Source organism: Haliotis rufescens, unplaced genomic scaffold (genome assembly GCF_023055435.1).
Source record: "Haliotis rufescens isolate VD_foot unplaced genomic scaffold, xgHalRufe1.0.p SCAF_17, whole genome shotgun sequence".
NCBI classification, from domain to species: Eukaryota; Metazoa; Mollusca; class Gastropoda; order Lepetellida; family Haliotidae; genus Haliotis; species Haliotis rufescens.
The window spans coordinates 31754401-31778942 of record NW_025963857.1 but is presented as its reverse complement, the minus strand read 5'-3'; the positions used below and the strand labels follow the sequence as shown (position 1 = coordinate 31778942).

The 24542-nt window shown below is 41.8% G+C and overlaps 1 protein-coding gene across 1 annotated transcript; it reads left to right on the top strand.

Annotated features, from left to right (window-relative positions):
- The first annotated feature begins 226 nt into the window (after nucleotides 1-226).
- On the top strand, nucleotides 227-24484 carry LOC124142535 (tRNA-dihydrouridine(20) synthase [NAD(P)+]-like). Its single transcript, XM_048397884.1, has 15 exons — nucleotides 227-276; nucleotides 1741-1891; nucleotides 3159-3204; nucleotides 5141-5232; nucleotides 5745-5788; nucleotides 6818-6878; nucleotides 9841-9888; nucleotides 11168-11233; nucleotides 13250-13407; nucleotides 13802-13967; nucleotides 14479-14600; nucleotides 16226-16387; nucleotides 16769-16856; nucleotides 18627-18700; nucleotides 19926-24484. The coding sequence occupies exons 2-15, from the start codon at nucleotides 1781-1783 to the stop codon at nucleotides 20209-20211; spliced, it is 1524 nt and encodes a 507-aa protein (XP_048253841.1). The 5' UTR covers nucleotides 227-276; nucleotides 1741-1780; the 3' UTR covers nucleotides 20212-24484.
- Nucleotides 24485-24542: the final 58 nt, after the last annotated feature.

Genomic DNA, 24542 nt, shown 5'->3' with positions numbered 1-24542 from the left:
TGTTTGATCTAGAAACGAAAACCGTTATTGTTTCCCTATGGGATTTGTAGCACATATTAGCAAAAACTAATTTTGAGCTAAAATACAAGGTTATATGAAGAATGTACATGTTAAAATATGTTTTTTGAGTTTGTAGATCAAATTGTATCTTTAAAAAATGTTGGTGATTCCAGAAATTATTCCCATGCAGTGATTTGTAATGTTCCTTACTATACCCATAATGCAATGTTGGTCAAAATGGCCGCCCCCATGATGAAAACATGGTCCACATGAAACGTAATGATGCGTTTTGATTACATTTTCAGACTTCTCACTATGTGTTAAAATCAATTGCCATGTCAAAGTCGGGTTGAGGCTTATAAATATACAGACACTATAAAAATTCAGATCGATGTTCAAAAAGTTACACATTAATTTGAAAATAAATAGATCTAGGTCCACGTTGCAAATGATAACATTGTCGATCAAGAACATATGCCACTTAAAGAGTTGGAATGTGAAGATTTTCTTTTGAAATTGAATACTCCAATACTTCAACACAGTCGTCTCGCCGGCACCGATTTAATTCACCCACGTAGTCACCAGATGCCAATTATCGACAGCAAACCAAAGAACTGCGATTCCCAGCCTTCGGACCAACTAGGGGGTATCCGTTGTTTTACACGACACAACGCCTGGGTTGCCGTGGTTGTAACCAGGGATCCCGAAATTGTTTTTTGGCAAATCAGACTTTTGTGTTCCACCTACCTCATATGTGGCAGTTACTGTTGAACGTTCATGTATGAATAAGAGAATAAAAATCAAGTGTTACTTTCATAATATATACCATATTTTCTGAGTATAGTGCACACTTTGTTGAGTGGGCGCACAATGCACAGACATTACTGTGAGCTTGAAACACAAAAAAAAACATGTCAACATATCTGTACTGAAGTATGCAATTTAATCAGGACTGTTTTTACACTATCTAGTTGTCTGTTCATTGGACATTCGGACTTATGTTTGTAGTCTTTGTAATTAACTTTATTCAATATTTCATTCAATATTGTTTAGATCTATATTAATTGCAGCGAAATTGTGTGTGAAGTGGTCGACAAAATGCACTAACTTACTGCTATTTACAGCAACCCTGGTTAGGTTACCGCTATGGTTGTCGTGAAACAAACTTTAGCCATACTTTCACTCAATAAAGGCACATTTGTTGTAGTTGACATTTATGAGTCAGCATAATGTTTTCAGGATCAAGATACTTAGACCACAGGAAACCAGGACAGTGACTGGTCAAGTTGTTCCATACGTAAACAAGTGTAACGCTTAGGATCATAATTTTTTTAGCCGCTGTGGCTCTTGTTTTCACTGAATGCACTTGGGTTTTCGATCCTTAAGTTAGGGCTTAGGTAGGTAACTCATAACTTAAGTACCCCCTTCTGATCATGAGGGTTATGTAATACCCTTTCCGATCAAACACCCCATCACGATTCTGAGTGTTGGGCACCCTTTGCCAATCTAAGAAAAAAAATTCTTTGCTATAATGTTTTAAATATTTTAATGAAACCATTTGTTGTATGATTTCATTTTCTCTAATCCTCTGATCTGTTATTACCAGGAAATGGCACCTTTTTTGCCAAACTGAGGTTTTTTTTCACTTGGGGCCATTTTTACCATAACCCACACCCAGGAAACTGGTAGTGCACGTTTCATAAAAGTCTTGCATGTCTTTAAGAGGTAATACTATTCCAGGTCTGCACATGACAACAACTGAACATTGATTTGGTCAACAATGCCTTTAGACTACAGACAGAAAGTTATCCTCGCCCCTATGGTGAGGGTGTGCACCATCCCGATGAGACTGCTGGCCCTCGAGTATGGAGCTGACCTTGTATACTGTGAGGTACGTAGCAAACTTTTGTCTTGATCTTGATTTGTATAATCAACTATAGTCTTCCTGAACGAGGCAGGTCACATGATTCCTTGTGCCTGGTAGGGTGCCAAAGTCACCCTGTGTTGGAATGAAATGTTCTGTAGCCCTAAATCGGCTGACTGAGAGTCACCAAATGGCGAATGGCATTGTTTCGTTGAGCCTCATTAAGTCAAGGCATGACTTCAAGTACTCACTGCTCCTTGGGTGTGTGATGAAAATAGTCAAGACACTTGCACTTTATCGCCACTAGTGTATGTTTTTGTGCAAACACAGTGTATCTGTACGGTAATGAAAGCCAGTACGTGTGAAAACCAACAATCCACACATTGTGAAACCATTTATTGATAAAGATACCCATCTCTGAATCACTTACTTAAGTTGTTTCCAACTGTGCTGTTCCTTATTTGAGTGGTAGAATTGTATTGATATTCATGAAGTTTGGTGTGTTAACCCCAATTGAATTTTAGATATTCTCGGAGTGTTATGTATCATTTTACCACTGTTTACTAATTCCTGTAAATTTTACTTATGTACAATTAATGTCAGTGGATAAATGTATATATATATCATGTTAATGTTTTTAGTTAATAATATTATCATGATTATAGTAGTTATATAGTTTAGATAACAATATTATCATGATTATAGTAGTTATATAGTTTAGATAACAATATTATCATGTTTATAGAAGTTATATAGTTTAGATAACAATATTATCATGATTATAGTAGTTATATAGTTTAGATAACAATATTATCATGATAATAGTAATATAGTTTAGATAACAATATTATCATGATTATAGAAGTTATATAGTTTAGATAACAATATTATCATGATTATAGTAGTTATATATTATAATAACAAAGAGTGGTTATCATGGTTATGGGACCACAGATGTGATTTCTCTGATAAGTCTAAATGTTAAATGTAAGGAATATGTTTCTGAATCTCATGTTGGTTAAGGGGCGGTGAGGTAGCCTAGTTCTTAAACCAAAGACCCAGGTTCAAATCCCCACATGGGTCCTTGGTGTGAAACCCATATCTGGTGAAATTGCTGGAATATTGCTGAAAGTGACCTAAAACCGCAGTCACTCACTCAAGTTGACGTAGGATAGTTAGTGCCTTTAATGGTTCAAGTGTTCACCCTTGCAACAGAATACCTGGCTTCAATTCCTTACATGGGTTATCATTGGTATTGTTAAAATGGTTCATGACAACTTATCATTACTTTCAGGAAATTATAGACTTCAAGATTTTGACAGCCAAACGAAAAGTAAATGGTTTGTATATTAAAACTTATTTTTATCTTTTTTAACTGTTAATGCTACATTTTATACTTATAGCACATGATAATGGCACAGAGAATATTTATGTGTTTGTATCCTTGTAGATTTGAAACAATCATTCAAATTTTTAGAATGTCCTTTTTATTTATATCAGGTTATTTTTATCAAGGTTCGTTAAATGATAACATCTACCATGTAAAAAACCTGTTCAGTGAATGTGCTGTTTTATTGGTACTTGAGAAGTGACTATATTATATACTACTCAAAAGAAATAATAGAACATCAAATTCTTTTATATGACAATAGTTAATCTGTCATGGCATTACAGATTATCTTTTGCTATATAAAGAATCAGATGGTCTTAACTTCTTTTGAGTAGTATGTTTCTAAGAGTCAGCAAGAGTGAGGATTTGATGGTAACAACGTTAGGCCTCTCTGGTTGTGTGTCATTGTACTCTGACTGTGGAATGTTGCTCATGGTAACTACCACAGGTTTGCCAGCAATCACTGTCCGATTTTCTACTCCCATACATTAGGTCTGTACATGAAGATTGGACGACACCTCCATAGGATGTCACGTTAGGAGAATCTTCTAGTAAGCTAGTCAGTGTTGAGGCTTATAAATTTCCTGTACAAGTGATCTAAGCATTCAGACTAGCATGTCTAATTTGTGTGTCTCGAAAAACAAACTAATACGACAAGTTCTAAATGTAGATAAAAAGTACAGGTCATATTAATATCAGGGGGGCTTTTGTGGCCCAGTCGTCTAAGGCGCAGCGATTCGCTGTGCAGACTTGCGTCCCTTGGACACGCCAGAAACCTACGATTGTGGGTTCGAATCCCAGTTCGCCTCAATTATGTTTCTAGGTTTGTCACCACCATACCCGTGCTCATGGGTCTCATCGAAGTGGTAAACGTCTGAGACCTGCATCACTTTGGGCTTTCCTCCCAGATTAAGCTGACATGCCGTGATATAACTGGAATACTGTTAAAAGCTGCGTTAAACCCAACTCACTCACTCATTAATATCAGATCTTTTACTCCAATTTCGATACGTCTTTGCACGAAGACTTGACAAACCCTCTGTTGGAGATAACCTCAGGTGAATTTTCTAATCAGCCAATCAGCATGGAGCCTTCAAAATGAGTGTGGTATGAGCGAGCTAAGTTTTCCCGAGTAATACATTTTGTATCTCGAAAACAAACGTTATCAGGCAGTTCCAAATGGAGAATATAATATAAACATAAGCACCATGTCATTTTTCCCTGGCATCTGTACACAAAAGGGAAGAAGATACAAATATACCCTTGAAAGTGCACCCTTTTGTGACAGTTGTCCTTGTGTCTGGGGGATGGGGGTTGAAGTTTATGGCAGTATTGCTCCCAGACCTGGCGGGTAGCCAGGTGCGTGGAAGCTATGCCCAATTTTTTAAAAGTACTGATTTAATTTCAAAATTTTACTGCATCTGCCATCTTGTTTATTTGACTTATTGACTTTTGCCATTGACATATTACATTTCTTGGTGTGAATGTTGTCCAAACTGCACGAAATTGCTTAAAATGCAATCAAATGTTTTAAAAATTTCTGGGGGGGCATGCCCAGATCCCCCTTGACTTTTCCTCTTTCCTCGGGAAAACCTGCTCACATCCCTGATCTTGTGTCCAAATCAGTAACAGAAATTGTGACAATGAAAACCCACACATCTTTCATTTTAATTAAGCAGTCAAATTTCATTCAGGGTTCACCTGACATGTCTCTCCAGGAGGGTTTGTCAGATCTTCATCATGTTCATGCAGAGACGCATCTCATATTTGTATGTAGGACATGGTGATAATAGTGCTAGGGGCATGTTGATAGATGGAATATGTGTGTGTATTGATTGGATACAGGAATGTGTTTGAAGACTGACATTTGCCCATGTTTGTTACAGATGTTCTGGGCACAGTTGATTACATCCTGAATGATGACATCGTTGTGTTCAGGACATGTCCCCAGGAGAAACACAAGCTTGTGTTTCAGTTGGTAAGGTGTATGGAATGCTTTTCTACCATTTGTTATGTTTAAAAATTATTCATCCTATTGAAAAATTACGCTAAAGGATTTAGGGTATTACGGGTGAACGTTTTTTTCCATGAAGTGACTATATTATTTGGATTAGTACTTGTTATGGGATTGATCGACAATCCTTGGGACGGGCCAGTTATTTGAGGCTTGTAATTTTCTTTGCAGATATGCATCCAGTAACCATAGCAAAAACGATGAATGTGAATGTGAATGTGAATCTCAAATTTGACATGATTAAGTTTCTAGGTTTGTCAAAATCATACCCATTATCGAGGGTTTCACCTAATTGGTATGGTCCAAAACCTGTATGACAAGGCTTTCCTGCACTCACCACCCACCCACTCACCTACTCAACCCCTCAACCACCCTCTCACTCACCATATAAAATAGTCCTGCATTTAGTTTGGTAAACATGATGATACTTAGTTGGAATTGAAGGAGAAAGTCACTGTTGTTTTTCTTTGATTCAGGGAACAGCAGATGCAAAGAGGGCTCTGATTGCAGCCAAAAAAGTGTGAGTAACTATGGTTACAGAACCTTCCTCACCTCCCAGGATGTATTGAGGTCGTGGGTTTGAATCCTAGATTTGCCCCATGGATCAAGAACTCACTTGCATCCCATTTTCACACTGACATGAAATAGGTTGGGCAGGTATAAATGTTACCACCTTCTGCCAGAAGACATATGCCCAGACCTGTGTTACAAAGGTTATTGCTTGAATACAGTATTTGCTTTATGTGTCGTATTAATCATGTTCATTGACATTATGTTTATGTTTAAAAATAATAATTTATCTTTATATGTCCCTTTTGTATGCCGCCATTTTGAAAAACGGGGGGATATAGTACAGCCCCAATCAACATGTCCATCTACTTTCATTTTCCTAAACCGCTGAATGTTTCAAGATGAAACTTGCTATACAGATCAGTCTAGTGGTGAACTGGTACCTTTTATGATTTGGGATTTTTATTTTCTTTATTTTAATATTTTTTCATGAAAACAAGTTGGACTTTACTGAAACCAAGTATGGTGCTCGTTTCCGGAGCAGAACTCCAAAACCGATGAATATTTCAAGATAAAACTTGCTATTTAGATCAGTCTAGTAATGAATTGGTGCCTTTTGATGATTTGGGAATATCTTTTTCTTTTTTTTATATGTTTTTCATGTTTTGGGATAAATAAAATTAAAGATTTGTTAATATTTTCAAGATGACAACTTAGACTTTATTGAAAATGAGGGTGGTGCTCACCATTGAGCATCAGTCTAGTGGAGCACTGGTGCCTATTGATGATTTAGGATATTAGAAACTGCTGAACAGCATTATTTGTTTCTTCTCTGAACTGAAGGTATCCAATGGCAAGGAACCAAAAGACGGATACAAGTAGCCAAACTCCATTAGAACCAGAACAAGAGGATAGGTCATCTCCAGATGACTCTTGTTTAAACCATCTTCCTTTTTAATTGAGGTAGAACTGGAATGATTCTAAAGCATGGTAAATACCGGTAAACATTATGCTGAGTGAGAAATTCTGTTCTTTTCAGGGAGAATGATGTTTCTGCCATAGATGTCAACATGGGCTGCCCCAAGGAGTTCTCCATCAAGGTATACACTTTGTGTGTCAGCAGGTCCTGTACCAAGTCTGGCCACAACTCCACATCAGGGCTGTACTATACACTTTGTGTGTCAGCAGGTCCTGTACCAAGTCTGGCCACAACTCCGCATCAGGGCTGTACTATACACTTTGTGTGTCAGCAGGTCCTGTACCCAGTCTGGCCACAACTCCACATCAGGGCTGTACTATACACTTTGTGTGTCAGCAGGTCCTGTACCCAGTCTGGCCACAACTCCGCATCAGGGCTGTACTATACACTTTGTGTGTCAGCAGGTCCTGTACCCAGTCTGGCCACAACTCCACATCAGGGCTGTACTATACACCTTGTGTGTCAGCAGGTCCTGTACCCAGTCTGGCCACAACTCCGCATCAGGGCTGTACTATACACTTTGTGTGTCAGCAGGTCCTGTACCCAGTCTGGCCACAACTCCGCATCAGGGCTGTACTATACACTTTGTGTGTCAGCAGGTCCTGTACCAAGTCTGGCCACAACTCCACATCAGGGCTGTACTATACACCTTGTGTGTCAGCAGGTCCTGTACCCAGTCTGGCCACAACTCCGCATCAGGGCTGTACTATACACTTTGTGTGTCAGCAGGTCCTGTACCCAGTCTGGCCACAACTCCGCATCAGGGCTGTACTATACACTTTGTGTGTCAGCAGGTCCTGTACCCAGTCTGGCCACAACTCCGCATCAGGGCTGTACTATACACCTTGTGTGTCAGCAGGTCCTGTACCAAGTCTGGCCACATCTCCACATCAGGGCTGTCCTATACACCTTGTGTGTCAGCAGGTCCTGTAAGTGAGTGAGTGAGTGAGTGAGTGAGTGAGTTTCTGGCGTGGCCAAGGGACACAACTGTCTGGTTACAATACCCACATTGGGGCTGTACTTTTCAGTTTGTGTGTCAGCAGGTCCTGTACCCAATCTGGCCACAACTCTACATTGGGGCTGTACTATACACCTTGTGTGTCAGCAGGTCCTGTAAGTGAGTGAGTGAGTGAGTGAGTGAGTGAGTGAGTTTCTGGCGTGGCCAAGGGACACAACTGTCTGGTTACAATACCCACATTGGGGCTGTACTTTTCAGTTTGTGTGTCAGCAGGTCCTGTACCCAATCTGGCCACAACTCCACATCAGGGCTGTACTATACACCTTGTGTGTCAGCAGGTCCTGTACCTAGTCTGGCCACAACTCCACATTGGGGCTGTACTATACACCTTGTGTGTCGGCAGGTCCTGTGAGTGAGTGAGTGAGTGAGTGAGTGAGTGAGTTTCTGGCGTGGCCAAGGGACACAACTGTCTGGTTACAATACCCACATTGGGGCTGTACTATACAGTTTGTGTGTCAGCAGGTCCTGTACCCAGTCTGGCCACAACTCCACATTGGGGCTGTACTATACAGTTGGTGTGTCAGCAGGTCCTGTACCCAATCTGGCCACAACTCCACATTGGGGCTGTACTATACACCTTGTGTGTCAGCAGGTCCTGTGAGTGAGTGAGTGAGTGAGTGAGTGAGTGAGTTTCTGGCGTGGCCAAGGGACACAACTGTCTGGTTACAATACCCACATTGGGGCTGTACTATACACCTTGTGTGTCAGCAGGTCCTGTACCCAGTCTGGCCACAACTCCACATTGGGGCTGTACTATACACCTTGTGTGTCAGCAGGTCCTGTACCCAGTCCGGCCACATCTGTGTGTTCTGTGTGATGTCTGGTAATATGTGTTCTGTGTGATGTCTGGTAATGTCTGTTCTGTGTGATGTCTGGTAATATGTGTTCTGTGTGATATCTGGTAATGTCTGTTCTGTGTGATGTCTGGTAATATGTGTTCTGTGTGATGTCTGGTAATGTCTGTTCTGTGTGATGTCTGGTAATATGTGTTCTGTGTGATGTCTGGTAATGTCTGTTCTGTGTGATGTCTGGTAATATGTGTTCTCTGTGATATCTGGTAATGTCTGTTTTGTGTGATGTCTGGTAATATGTGTTCTGTGTGATGTCTGGTAATGTGCGTTCTGTGTGATATCAGGTAATGTCTGTTTTGTGTGATGTCTGGTAATATGTGTTCTGTGTGATATCAGGTAATATGTGTTCTGTGTGATATCAGTTAATGTGTGTTCTGTGTGATATCAGTTGATGTGTGTTCTGTGTGATGTCTGGTAATGTGCGTTCTGTGTGATATCAGGTAATATGTGTTCTGTGTGATATCAGTTAATGTGTGTTCTGTGTGATATCAGTTGTGTGTTCTGTGTGATATCAGTTAATGTGTGTTCTGTGTGATAGTTGGTAACATGTGTTCTGTGTGATATCTGGTAATGTGTGTTCTGTGTGATATCAGTTAATGTGTGTTCTATGTGATATCAGTTAATGTGTGTTCTGTGTGATGTCTGGTAATATGTGTTCTGTGTGATATCAGGTAATATGTGTTCTGTGTGATATCTGGTAACGTGTGTTCTGTGTGACATCTGGTAACGTGTGTTCTGTGTGATATCAGATAATGTGTGGTCTGTGTGATATTAGGTAATATGTGTTCTGTGTGATATCAGTTAATGTGTGTTCTGTGTGATATCTGGTGACGTGTGTTCTGTGTGATATCAGTAAATGTGTGTTCTATGTGATATCAGTTAATGTGTGTTCTCTGTGATATCAGGTAATATGTGTTCTGTGTGATATCAGTTAATGTGTGTTCTGTGTGATATCAGGTAATATGTGTTCTGTGTGATGTCAGTTAATGTGTGTTCTATGTGATATCTGGTAACGTGTGTTCTGTGTGATGTCAGTTAATGTGTGTTCTATGTGATATCACTTAATGTGTGTTCTCTGTGATGTCTGGTAATATGTGTTCTGTGTGATATCAGGTAATATGTGTTCTGTGTGATATTTGGTAATATGTATTCTGACTGATATCAATTAATGTGTGTTCTGTGTGATATCTGGTAACATGTGTTCTGTGTTCCAGGGAGGAATGGGGGCCGCGCTCCTGTCAAAACCAGAGAAGATCAAAGAAGTAAGGGTTTACTTCATCCACTTCAGTGATGTAATCAGCTGTGGGGTGTTCCGCCACGATGTTATGAGGGAAGGGTTGTTCCACAATCTCATTAAAATCAGATCTTACTTCTTGCTACTGCTAAACAAAAATCTGAGGACAACCCATTATGGGTCACTTCAGAACAAACTTTTATAGCATCGCTTCACAGAAAATGACAGTCGGAATGTCTTCAAATCATGCAACAAGCATGAGGGGAAGGGTTGTTTCATCAAGGACGTTGTTATGAGGGGAAGGGTTGTATCATCAAGGATGTTGTTATGAAGGGAAGGGTTGTTTCATCAAGGATGTTGTTATGAGAGGAAGGGTTGTTTCATCAAGGATGTTGTAATGAGGGGAAGGGTTGTTTCATCAAGGATGTTGTTATGAGGGGAAGGGTTGTTTCATCAAGGGTGTTGTTTGAGGGGAAGGGTTGTTTCATCAAGGGTGTTGTTTGAGGGGAAGGGTTGTTTCATCAACGATGTTGTTATGAGTAGGAGGGTTGTTTCATCAAGGGTGTTGTTTGAGGGGAAGGGTTGTTTCATCAAGGGTGTTGTTTGAGGGGAAGGGTTGTTTCATCAAGGGTGTTATTATGAGGGGAAGGGTTGTTTCATCAAGGATGTTGTTATGAGGGGAAGGGTTGTTTCATCAACGATGTTGTTATGAGGGGAAGGTTGTTTCATCAAGGGTGTTGTTTGAGGGGAAGGGTTGTTTCATCAAGGATGTTGTTATGGGAGAAGGGTTGTTTCATCAAGGATGTTGTTATGAGGGGAAGGGTTGTTTCATCAAGGATGTTGTTATGAGGGGAAGGGTTGTTTCATCAAGGATGTTGTTTGGGGGGGAAGGGTTGTTTCATCAAGGAGTAGGAGGGTTGTTACATCAACGATGTTGTTATGAGTAGAAGGGTTGTTACATCAACGATGTTGTTATGAGTAGGAGGGTTGTTACATCAACGATGTTGTTATGAGTAGGAGGGTTGTTATATCAACGATGTTGTTATGAGTAGGAGGGTTGTTATATCAACGATGTTGTTATGAATAGGAGGGTTGGTTCATCAACGATGTTGTTATGAGGGGAAGGGTTGTTTCATCAAGGATGTTGTTTGAGGGGAAGGGTTGTTTCATCAAGGATGTTGTTATGAGTAGGAGGGTTGTTATATCAACGATGTTGTTATGAATAGGAGGGTTGGTTCATCAACGATGTTTGTGAGAAAGGGTTGTTCCATCCATATTGCTAATGTCTCATGCTATCCCTGCTGCAGATATTGACAACTCTTGTGTCTGGCCTGTCTATACCTGTAACATGCAAGATCAGAATTCTGCCCAAGGTTTGTACAATATGTTTTACTCTCACCTTAAACACACAAAGTAACAAAGGGTGTTTTGTCTTATAACCCTAATCTTCAGAAGCATTTGTGTGGCATGACTCTGACCCATCAATGTCACAGTGAAAGTCATGTGTCACTCATATACCAAGAACTACAACACCTGTCCACTACTGTGAGTTTCCTTCAACATTGCCTGTAGAGTATTGCTGTGTACCTCCCTACTGCAGTATTGCTGTGTACCTCCCTACTGCAGTATTGCTGTGTACCTCCCTACTGCTGTATTGCTGTGTACCTCCCTACTGCAGTATTGCTGTGTACCTCCCTACTGCTGTATTGCTGTGTACCTCCCTACTGCAATATTGCTGTGTACCTCCCTACTGCAATATTGCTGTGTACCACCCTACTGCAGTATTGCTGTGTACCACCCCACTGCAGGATTGCTGTGTACCAACCTACTGCAGTATTCCTGTGTTAAAACCCTACTGCAGCATTGCTGTGTTATGCCCTACTGCAGTATTCCTGTGTTATGCCCTACTGCAGCATTGCTGTGTTATGCCCTACTGGAGCATTGCTGTGTTATGCCCTACTGCAGCATTGCTGTGTTATGCCCTACTACAGCATTGCTGTGTTATGCCCCGCTGCAGTATTGCTGTGTACCTCCCAACTGTAGTATTGCTGTGTACCTTCCTACTGTAGTATTGATTGTGTACCTCCCTACTGCAGTATTGCTGTGTATCTCCCTACTGCAGCATTGCTGTGTTATGCCCTACTGCAGCATTGCTGTGTTTGCCCTATTGTAGTATTGCTGTGTTATGCCCTACTGCAGTATGGCTGTGTAATACCCTACTGCAGTATTGCTGTGTTATGCCCTACTGCAGTATGGCTGTGTAATACCCTACTGCAGTATTGCTGTGTTATGCCCTACTGCAGTATTGCTGTGTTATGCCCTACTGCAGTATTGCTGTGTTATGCCCTACTGCAGTATTGCTGTGTTATGCCCTACTGCAGTATTGTTGCGTTATGCCCTACTGCAGTATTGCTGTGTTGTGCCCTACTGTAGTATTGCTGTGTCATGCCCTACTGCAGTATTGCCTTGTTATGCCCTACTGCAGTATTGCTGTGTTATGCCCTACTGTAGTATTGTTGTGCTGTGCCCTACTGGAGTATTGCTGTGTTGTGCCCTACTGTAGTATTGCTGTGTGGCCCCTACTGGAGTATTGCTGTGTTATGCCCTATTGCAGTATTGCTGTTATGCCCTACTGTAGTATTGCTGTGTTATTCCCTACTGTAGTATTGCTGTGTTATGCCCTACTGCAGTATTGCTGTTATGCCCTACTGCAGTATTGCTGTGTTATGCCCTACTGCAGTATTGCTGTGTTATGCCCTACTGCAGTATTGTTGCATTATGCCCTACTGCAGTATTGCTGTGTTGTGCCCTACTGTAGTATTGCTGTGTCATGCCCTACTGCAGTATTGCCTTGTTATGCCCTACTGCAGTATTGCTGTGTTATGCCCTACTGTAGTATTGTTGTGTTGTGCCCTACTGGAGTATTGCTGTGTTGTGCCCTACTGTAGTATTGCTGTGTGGCCCCTACTGGAGTATTGCTGTGTTATGCCCTATTGCAGTATTGCTGTTATGCCCTACTGCCGTATTGCTGTGTTATTCCCTACTGTAGTATTGCTGTGTTATGCCCTACTGCAGTATTGCTGTTATGCCCTACTGCAGTATTGCTGTGTTGTGCCCTACTGCCGTATTGCTGTGTTGTGCCCTACTGCCGTATTGCTGTGTTATGCCTTACTGTAGTATTGCTGTGTTATGCCCTACTGCAGCATTGCTGTGTTATGCCCTACTGTAGTATTGCTGTGTTATGCCCTGCTGTAGTATTGCTGTGTTATGCCCTGCTGTAGTATTGCTGTGTTATGCCCTGCTGTAGTATTGCTGTGTTATACGCTACTGCAGCATTGGTGTGTTATGCCCTTGTGTAGTATTGCTGTGTAACATTGTTCTCTGTTCAGTTGGAGGACACACTGAAGCTGGTTAAGCTAATCGAGAGTACAGGAGTGGCAGCCATTGCCGTCCACGGGCGCACAAAGTATGAGAGGTCACGGCATCACAACCGCAATGATGTCATCAGAGCCATCGCAGAGCATCTCTCAATACCAGTCATTGCAAAGTAAGTGAAACATGTCGCAGAATGGCTTTATTCTCAAAACTTGTCTGTTCGTGTTGGCTGACAAAGCAGTAATGTGCTCTTATGTGACATCACCTTTTCTGGGTCATGTGTCAGCTGTGTTAGGGTACTGCTACACTACTGGTTGGAACAACTTCTTCTGTAGCTGGACCTCTCACAGCTTTGTCTTTCTGTAAAAAAAAACAGCTGTAAATGCATTAACGAGTAATGCAGGATAAGTAGACAAATGTAAAGATTTCATTTAAATGTGAATAGTAAAGTCTTAATTCCAAGTTGGGAATTTTTACTGACATTTGCTGGGCCGAATATTGGCCTCTGAGCAAGTCTTGATACATCAAACAGATGCGTGTCTTATTTTTCCTATTTGAAAAAACAGTGGTGGGTCTCGAGATATAAAGACTCTTAAAGAAATCAAGGAATTCTGGAAAGAAGCAGGCACCTCCTCAGTGATGATAGCACGAGCTGCCGAATGGAACGTGTCAGTGTTTAGACCTGACGGTCCGCTCCCTCTGTATGAAGTCATCAGGAAGTACCTCAGATTTGTACGTATATGGCGACACAATCATTTATGAATGGTCTAATCTTGATCAATATGATCAAAAACAAAAATTATTTCTTGCATTGATCCAATATGGTACAATTTATGAAACAAACATTAAATGCTCACAATGATCTTGACATGGTTGGGTGCACAGGTGGTGCAGTCGTCTAAGGTGCCATAATTCTCTGTTACAAGTGTCATCCTTTAGGTGTGCTAGATTCTTGGGCCTTTCCCCCAGGTCATAGCAACCAAAAACAAGTCCAATGTTGGTAATACAATCTCAGTGTTACCGCCTCATTGGTATAGTGGAAAGAGCGTCTGCCTTCAAATCAGAATGTCAGTGGTTCGATCTCGGCCGCACCATACCAAAAGATGGTATCAATGTGACAGCTGGTTATTTTTGGTCGTCAGTGAAAAATGTTCTTCCTGCCTACAAAGATGGAATAGTCGTTTCCTCAGAACAAATTGTTACAGGTACCTGTAAGACAAAAATTGTTTTTTCTCTTCTCCAGGCTGCAGAGTATGACAACAACGCCATCAACACGAAGTACTGTGTCCTGCAGATGATGCATGAGACGATGAAGGAGCCAGAGGGACAGGCCATGCTGGGAGTCACCACCATGGACGAGATATAGTGAGATACTGCAGGGGGGATATAGTGAGATACTGCAGGGGAGATATAGTGAGATACTGCAGGGGAGATATAGTGAGATACTGCAGGGGGGATATAGTGAGATACTGCAGGGGAGATATAGTGAGATACTGCAGAGGGATATAGTGAGATACTGCAAGGGGGATATAGTGAGATAATGCAGAGGGATATAGTGAGATACTGCAGAGGGATATAGTGAGATACTGCAGAGGGATATAGTGAGATACTGCAGGGGGGATATAGTGAGATACTGCAAGGGGGATATAGTGAGATAATGCAGAGGGATATAGTGAGATACTGCAGAGGGATATAGTGAGATACTGCAGGGGGGATATAGTGAGATACTGCAAGGGGGATATAGTGAGATAATGCAGAGGGATATAGTGAGATACTGCAGAGGGATATAGTGAGATACTGCAGAGGGATATAGTGAGATACTGCAGGGGGATTTAGTGAGATACTGCAGGGGGGATATAGTGAGATACTGCAGGGGAGATATAGTGAGATACTGCAGAGGGATATAGTGAGATACTGCAAGGGGGATATAGTGAGATAATGCAGAGGGATATAGTGAGATACTGCAGAGGGATATAGTGAGATACTGCAAGGGGGATATAGTGAGATACTGCAAGGGGGATATAGTGAGATAATGCAGAGGGATATAGTGAGATACTGCAGAGGGATATAGTGAGATACTGCAGAGGGATATAGTGAGATACTGCAGGGGGATATAGTGAGATACTGCAAGGGGGATATAGTGAGATACTGCAGAGGGATATAGTGAGATACTGCAAGGGGGATATAGTGAGATACTGCAGAGGGGATATAGTGAGATAATGCAGAGGGATATAGTGAGATACTGCAGGGGGGATATAGTGAGATACTGTAGTGGAGATATAGTGAGATAGTGTAGTGAAGGTATAGTAAGATACTGCAGTGGGAATATGGTGAGATACTGCAGAGGGATATAGTGAGATACTGCAGTGGGCATATAGTGAGATACTGCAGTGGGAATATGGTGAGATACTGCAGAGGGATATAGTGAGATACTGCAGTGGGGATATAGTGAGATACAGCAGTGGGAATATGGTGAGATACTGCAGAGGGATATAGTGAGATACTGCAGTGGGGATATAGTGAGATACAGCAGCGGGAATATGGTGAGATACTGCAGAGGGATATAGTGAGATACTGCAGGGGGGACATAGTGAGATACTGCAGAGGGATATGGTGAGATACTGTAGTGGAGATGTAGTGAGATACTGTAGTGGAGATATAGTGAGATACTGCAGAGGGATATAGTGAGATACTGCAGGGGAGATATAGTGAGATAGTGTAGTGGGGATATAGTGAGATACTGTAGTGGAGATATAGTGAGATACTGTAGTGGAGATATAGTGAGATACTTGGAGCAGGAGACAGGGGATTTATATCACTGCTGATTATATAATAAAATGAGATACTGCAGTATGATGAATACTGCCACAGCCAGACCTTGCAAGTTATTGAGTAAAGCAAGAGATAATGTCTACATAGTAGACCCGGAAGTCAAAAAGCCTTACCTTAATGTTCAGTCAGTGGTAATTTAACACATTATGTCTTTTCAGTGACATCTGGGACATGAAGGAGTTCTATTCTGACGTTCTAAAGAAGAGGAAAGCGCAGGAAGAAATGATGAAAAGTGATACAGGAGAAAATGACCATTGTATAAAACGCAGGAAAACAGACGATGGCAGCGTGTTGTATGAATTCCCAGTCCGATTCATTAAGTAAGTAGTATTGCATGTGAAAGGATATGGAAAGGGAATACCCAGCTTCATCCAGCTTGTCTTAACCCTTTGGGGACTGGGTTAGCATAACTCCTTAATTCTATCGGGTGGTCGGGCTCTGTGACTTGGATGATTGTGTCATCATACATCTGAGTTGTTCCTCGTAATATCAACCTCTGGTTTGTCTGACCCTGACTCACTGACTCACTCATTGACAGACAGCTGAGGTATGGCTGGAACATTACTGACTGCAGTGACTAACAGCTTTAATGCACACTACCTATGTAAACAGATTTAGTGCCCACAATGTGCATGCCTTGTTTGTTGTCTCCCCTCACATGCTGAACTAAAAGTTCCATCCATTCATTGGTTCCCCTACAGAAAGGACTATCCAGTTGCTGTCACTCCAAAACAGCGCCTGTATGAATGGTGCAAGAAGAACAGGGTTGATCTACCCAAGTACAACACAGTAAGTCACTGAAGTACAACACTGTAAGTCACCCAAGTACAACACCGTTTATCACCCCAGTACAACACTGTTTATCACCCCAGCATAACACTTTTTATCACCATAGTGCAACACTGTATGTCACCCCAGCATAACACTGTTTAAAACACCCCAGTACAACACTGTTTATCACCCCAGCATAACACTGTTTATCACCATAGTGCAACACTGTATGTCACCCCAGCATAACACTGTTTAAAACACCCCAGGACAACACTGTTTATCACCCCAGCATAACACTTTTTATCACCATAGTGCAACACTGTATGTCACCCCAGCATAACACTGCTTAAAACACCCCAGTACAACACTGTTTATCACCCCAGCATAACACTGTTTATCACCATAGTGCAACACTGTATGTCACCCCAGCATAACACTGTTTAAAACACCCCAGTACAACACTGTTTATCACCCCAGTACAACACTGTTTATCACCCCAGTACAACACTGTAAGTCACTCAAGTACAACACTGTATGTCACCTCAGTGCAACACTGTTTATCACCCCAGCATAACACTGTTTATCACCATAGTGCAACACTGTATGTCACCCCAGCATAACACTGTTTAAAACACCCCAGTACAACACTGTTTATCACCCCAGTACAACACTGTTTATCACCCCAGTACAACACTGTAAGTCACTCAAGTACAACACTGTATGTCACCTCAGTGCAACACTGTATATCACCCCAGTACAATACTGTATGTCACCCTAGTAAAACTCTGTATATCACCCCAGTACAACACTGTATGTCACCCCAGTTCAACACTGTATGTCACCCCAGTTCAACACTGTATATCACCCCAGTACAATACTGTATGTCACCCTAGTAAAACTCTGTATGTCACCCCAGTACAACACTGTATGTCACCCCTGTACAACACTGTATGTCACCCCAGTACAACACTGTATGTCACCCTAGTAAAACACTGTATGTCACCCCAGTACAACACTGTATATCACCCCAGTACAACACTGTATGTCACCCCAGTTCAACACTGTATGTCACCCCAGTTCAACACTGTATGTCACCCCTGTACAACACTGTATATCACCCCAGTACAACACTGTATATCACCTCAGTTCAACATTGTATATCACCCCAGTACAACACTGTATATCACCCCAGTTCAACATTGTATATCACCCCAGTACAACACTGTATGTCACCCCAGTTCAACACTGTATATCACCCAAGTACAACGCTGTATATCACCCCAGTACAACAATGTATATCACCCCAGTATAACACTGTATGTCACCCCAGTACAACACTGTATGTCACCCCAGTACAACACTGTATGTCACCCAGTACAACACTGTATGTCACCCCAGTTCAACACTGTATGTCACCCCAGTACAACACTGTATGTCACCCCAGTACAACACTGTATGTCACCCAGTACAACACTGTATGTCACCCCAGTTCAACACTGTATGTCACCCTTACCTGGACGACTTAATATCTTGATACTTAAATGGGCATGCTTCATTCTATCCAGAGGACATAGGTAGTACATTCATAAAAGACACAGCAATTTGCTGTGCAGAGTTGCATCCCTTATGCATGCCAGAATCCAATGATTCTTGGTTTGAATCCCAGATTTGCCCTGATTATGTTTCATGGTTTGTCAGCGCCATACCCATCTCCCTTGGTTTCATCAAAGAGTTGACATTGTGAGCCCCCCTTGGTGAGAGTGATGTTAAACTGGTTTTCCTGCGCAGGTGGACCGAGTGGAAGACCGATGCTTCAGCAGTGTAGTGACAGTGCAGGGAATCAAGTACACAACTCCTTTCTGGTAAGTTCACACAGTCTCACAAGTTAAGTGAAGGTTTTATTATATATGGCACTCTTCATAATGCAGGTGCCGTAGGTCATTTAAGATGCTATATTAACTCCTAACTCAATGCTTGTTGATTGTGTTGAGGATGACACCTTGACGATTGATGTTTGTGTGGGTTGTGGTTTAGGGCCCCGTTCCACAAAGCAATCTTAGCGCTAAGACGATCGTAACTCCCACACTGTACCATAGACTTGCAACAGTCGTAAGGCTAAGTTTTTTTTTAGGAATGGGACCCAGGTTTCTTTACGCCCTATGGTTTGACTACATGTACTGATGGATGAGAGGTTGAGTAAGCTTGGTTTGTTGATATGCATATCTGGTTGAACAAAATCAACCAACTCAAGTTTGACCCATTCATTACCAACCCAAGTTTTCAGGGAGGAGAAGTGAGTTTGTAAGTTTTGCTTTAAGTCCAGTACATGTCCTGGTGGTTGAGAGCAGGAGTAGAAATCCATGCTGACAGGGAATGATGACACTTTGAGGTCAAACATTATGAGCACCCGATGCTCCGTGCTGCTTTTTCTTACAGCTTGAGGGGCTGTCGGGTAGCCTAGTGGTTAAAGCGTTCACTCATCACGCCGAAGACCCGGGTTCAATTCCCGACATGGGTACAATGTGTGAAGCCCATTTCTGGTGTCCCCCGCCGTGATATTGCTGGAATATTGCTAACAGTGGCGTAAAACCAAACTCACTCACTCACTCTTACAGCATGCATGGGTGCTGAGTACCCATTGTTACCGGTAGTGAATGGCTGGTCAGGTCATCTAAAGCTCTGCAATTCTATGTTGCACAGAATCCTTGTTTCACCCTGATTATGTTTCTTGGTTTGTCAGCACCATACCATTGCTCATGGGTTTCACTAAAGTGATAAATTTTCAAGATCTGCATCACTTCGGGCACTCCTCCCACATTGAACTGACATTCTGCGAAGTTGTATTAAACCATTCCCACTCATGCATACATTTTCAGGTAATGTTTGGATGTGTGTATATTAGACTGCTGACATATTATGACTGCAATACTGTTTAAAAACTATGTTAAACAAATTGCTTCACTCACTCATTCGTTCCTTTAGCCCCTCTGGGATGGCTGAGAGGAAGTAGCCATTGCTTTTATGGCAGATCGACGGATGCTGTAACTCTAAACAGACCTGAATTTTTTATTTTTTTTATACTTTTAGGGAGAAGTCCAAGCCATTAGCTGAACAAGGAGCTGCCATTGCTTGTATGATAACCTTGGGTGAAGACGATGGTCGCCTGGAAGAAGCTAAGCATGAAAAAGAGACCATGCACCGGAAGTGGGCGCAGTTCCACAGTCAAAGTAACAATGATGAGTCAAGTACGAAAAGGAAGGCCACTAGTGATCGAACTTCTGAAGAAACTGGTGTAGGAACATTTGAAAAAGGAGACTTTGTGGAACCAGATTCACCTGAAACAAACTCAAAAAAGACGCCAGAAGAGAGTTAACACATGCTTAGTTTTATATAGTCACTCCATTCATACTCCATAGCATTGTTTTTGTCATTCTGTCAGCTGAAGGACATATGTTGTGAATATGTATTTATTTCTTGACGCAACATTTTGCTAATTCCCTCTCCCGCCTCAATCCCATAACACAGAACCCAAAACGTGCCTTGTCAAGGATCAGAGTTACCTCCCCATGAACCCTCATTGAGATTCAGTGCATGTGTTGTCACCTTCCAAGAGACAGACATCATGGCGACTGGAATCTCAACTATGTCTGCTACAAGTCTACCCAATACCTTTGTCAGCTATTCTGTCGCTACGCTGTAGAGCTTTCTACACCTGTTATGTTGCATCCAAGCGTTGTGGCACCTCCTTCAGTTACTTCAAACCTGCATTCTTCATTCGTAAACACCGTGGCGACTGACAGGTCTACAAGTCAAGACATCCACAAGAAGCTACAGCAGCTTCGTTAATTCAGAGCACTGGGACACCTACAGCTACTTGATAGCTTTTGAGAACTTCTGCGCAATCGAGGGTGTCAACGCCTCCAAGCCCCTGGTTGTCTTCTCGACCTTTGTTGCCACCTTTAATACGGTCTTCTGTCATATTGCCACCTTCTAATGAGTTGCCGTCTGTGCCTGTAAGGCGTGAGATAGTGCCGTCTGATAAGGACAGTATCCATCAGATTGCTTATGAGTAACATGTGGTTTTGGCTGGGGATACGCTCCCTTGATGACTGTCTTCAATGGTTGGGGAATATGAACATCGAAAGGGAGAAAATTTCAAGTCGTACTTTGAAAGGCGCCTCCTGTGGGTTCCAGAAGATGTTGGCCTCTTTTTATTTGAGGCCTCAATCTACGATCATGTGAACATCAGCTGTCTGGCATTTCGGGCAGTAGCTGGTTATTTTAGTGATGCTTCATTCAGTGTATCTATGTCATTTGGTCAAATACTGAGGGAGACAATATGAATGTCTTGCAGCCAAAGCATAGTTGACATTGAAGTTATAATGTTGATATTACATGGCGACGAGGACAAGGATAGGAATGAGTTCCTGAACAACCCTATACTGAACGGTAATACAGGCTTAACACAGACATGGATGCAGCCTGTCAATTGGAAAGAACTTTCCTTCACATGAACAGAGTAAACACATATGATGATGGCTCGAAACAGGCCCATCCAACGCCAAGGGTGTAAGCCCTGTATGTATGGTTGATAAAAAATAGGCAGCACAGGCGGTAGTGAAAAAACATTGTATATCTGCTGGACTCTAAATGGGATTTGTTTACAGGCTACTGTCATACAAAGTAAATGAATCCCTATTACTGAAGAAGTTGCGGTAGGTACAGTTGGTACATATTTAGCGGCAATCTGTACCGGCAGCATCTAGATCGAAGATTAGAACTGCACCAGAGAAGATAGCAGATGAGGATGTCTTGAGGATGAGTAGTACAGCTCCAGACCCTCATTGGATTTAGGTGTGGTTTCACTAGCAGAAGCACTAATTCAGTTTCTTGCACAGGAAGCTGTACATTTGTCAGTGAAATTGTAAATTGTAATGTACATTTATACATTGTTTTTGGACTGCTCATTAATTTTTTGGGGGTCGGGGTGTGATGGAAAAACATTAAATAATATGGGTGGGGTGGGGGGAAGGGTTCCTGCAAAATATTATACAGTCCTAAGGCCGCCAATCTCACTGGCCCCCCTCCCCTGAATTAAATTACCAGTCTCTAAGGATATGACAGGATGTGGATGGGCCTTAAGTCTAGTCCACAACATAGTCCAGTCCAAATTACCAACAGAACAGCATTGCAAACTACAGACGTCAACGCCAACTGTGGGATTAGTTGGCAATATGTTGTATCAAGATAAGAAATAAGGTACATAAAAAAGAATGTTTAAAATAATAATATACTTATCCTGATTCAACAGCTCTATGGCCGACCCTGTCTTCCCCAATCTGAAGGTTTTCAGCAGTTTCAAATGACAGGAAAGAGATGGTTCAAGGGGAGGTAATTCTGAGTGGTGACCTGTTACAGAGCAGCTCCTTGCAGAGGGGCACATTTTGGGTTCTTTGTTATGGGATCGAAGAGAGTGAGTGAGGGAGTATGGTTTTACGCCACTTTCAGCAATATTCCAGCAATATTAAGGTGGGGGACACCAGAAATGGGCTTCACACATTGTACCCCTGTTGGGAATCGAACCCGGGTCTTCAGCGTGACGAGCGAATGCTTTAACCACTAGGCTACCCGACCGCCCCAGATCGAAGAGAGAGAGTATTTGCAACATGTTGTATCAGGATAAGTATAGTAATATTGTAACAATTCTAATGTGTATGGTTTTCCTCACTTTGAACCCAATCCAATCCCACCCAGGACATGAAACCTCTTTGGCTGTCCCATTTATGAACATATTGGAGGGTATGTCATAATTTATTGTTGACGCCATACGAACAAAACTGGATCACATTTAGGAAATGGCTTTATAGAGAGGGTTGATTATGCACACTGGTCTTTTGGTTTGCGAAAATTTGTCAGGATGTCTTTTTTCTCTGAAAATGTAATCTTACAAAACATCTAGCCCAAAATGGACAGCTGACCAACTGAACTTGTACATCTGGGCTAAATACATGGTACTAGAGTACAAACTGTCCGTCATGCTCTTGCTGATGACACCATGCTGCAAGGCATAGTTTCTCCTCATCTGTCTTGAGGACTATCGCTGGATGCTGTAGTGGAAGGCCAATGCTTTGTTACCCTGTTGGGATTCTTGGTCAGGAAAGGGCCAAGCAACGGATGCTATCGTTAAGAGGCAACCAAATGGTTCAGGTGGTTGGGCGACTTGGTTCATAGCATGACCAACTTTACAGCTGACTAATTATAAGATTCATGTTTATGGTTTTGAAAGTTATTCAGGCACATCATGTGAATACCTTACAAAACAATGTTATAATTTTTTTTTTTTTTTGTTTAACGCCACACTCAGCAATATTCCAGCTATATGACAACAGTCTGTATTTAATTGAGTCTGGACCATACAATCTAGTGATAGATATTATGACCATCGACATGCATTGACCAAGTCGATGAGTCTGACCACCTGATCCCTTTAGTGGCATGGGTTGCTGAATCCTAATCCTAATCCGCATCATCACGGGTAGAATGTTATGAATATCACCAAACGCTTATTAGTGCTTGAAACTAAAGGCCAAGTGGAAATGTTGTTTTTAGTCTTCTTTAACTATGACTGAATTGTAGTAATATATAACAACACTACACATTGCAGTGCCGTAGCCAGCCCTGGGGGGCAGTTGCCCCCCCTAGATTTTTTATAGAAAACAGTTTTATTTGAATCAAGTAGGGGACAAGTGATACTTGTACAAATATTTGCACCCCCTGTCAAAAAAAGTTAACTACGGCCTTGCATTGAGTTGGGGGTTAAAAAGTTATATATGTTTACAGACTGGTGGACATCATTTAATCCATCTTATTAAATAAATTTCTTTATCACAAATATGAAACTGATGTTTTATGCTTAGACTGTGGATGGTTTGGACTTTCTGTGTGTTTTATTAAATGTTTATGGGACCAGTCATTTGTTGCAGGGGTGATGGTGAAGATATTTCATCCCTGAATGTACGAGAGATTATTGTCCACTACAATATGATCGCATCTGTTCCAAAGAATGCAAAGTGTGGTCGTGGGAGAAATGATCCAAAACACTGTTATCTACACTACCCATATCTCACCTTCCTGAGGCAAGAGTGTTAACTGACCAGTTCAAAGTCCAGTTTCCACCCTTGCCAAACTGGGCTGGAATTTCTGAATTATATTTTGGCTGACTATGCATAGTCCGTAAAAAAAATCACATGAACCAATTCATAATCAACATGGTGCCTGTCGGGCAGTGTTTGGGTGACTGCAGGATATTTTCATATATTTAATCAATTTGCTCTGGAGATTTGATCATGAGGTAAGATCGGTTTTATTACAATAGAGTGCTGGATGAGAGATCAAGTCAAATTCCAGCCTCGTTCGGCAAGGGAGGAAGCTGAACTGTCAATGTCAGTTAACTCCCTTGTCTCGCTTGGGAAGATGCTCTCATGAAAATATAAAGACACACACCAATCAGCCAATCAGTGTTGAGGCTTGTACAAGTGAGCAAAACATTCAGACAAGCGTAGCTGATTTATGTATGTCAATAACTGATAATCGAGGAGTTCGAAATGAAAAAACAATAAAGATGTGCTATTATATTATTATGGATATTTTATGCATCCTGTCATTATCCCCCGCCGCGCGAAAGCGCGAAGCGGGGGATATAGT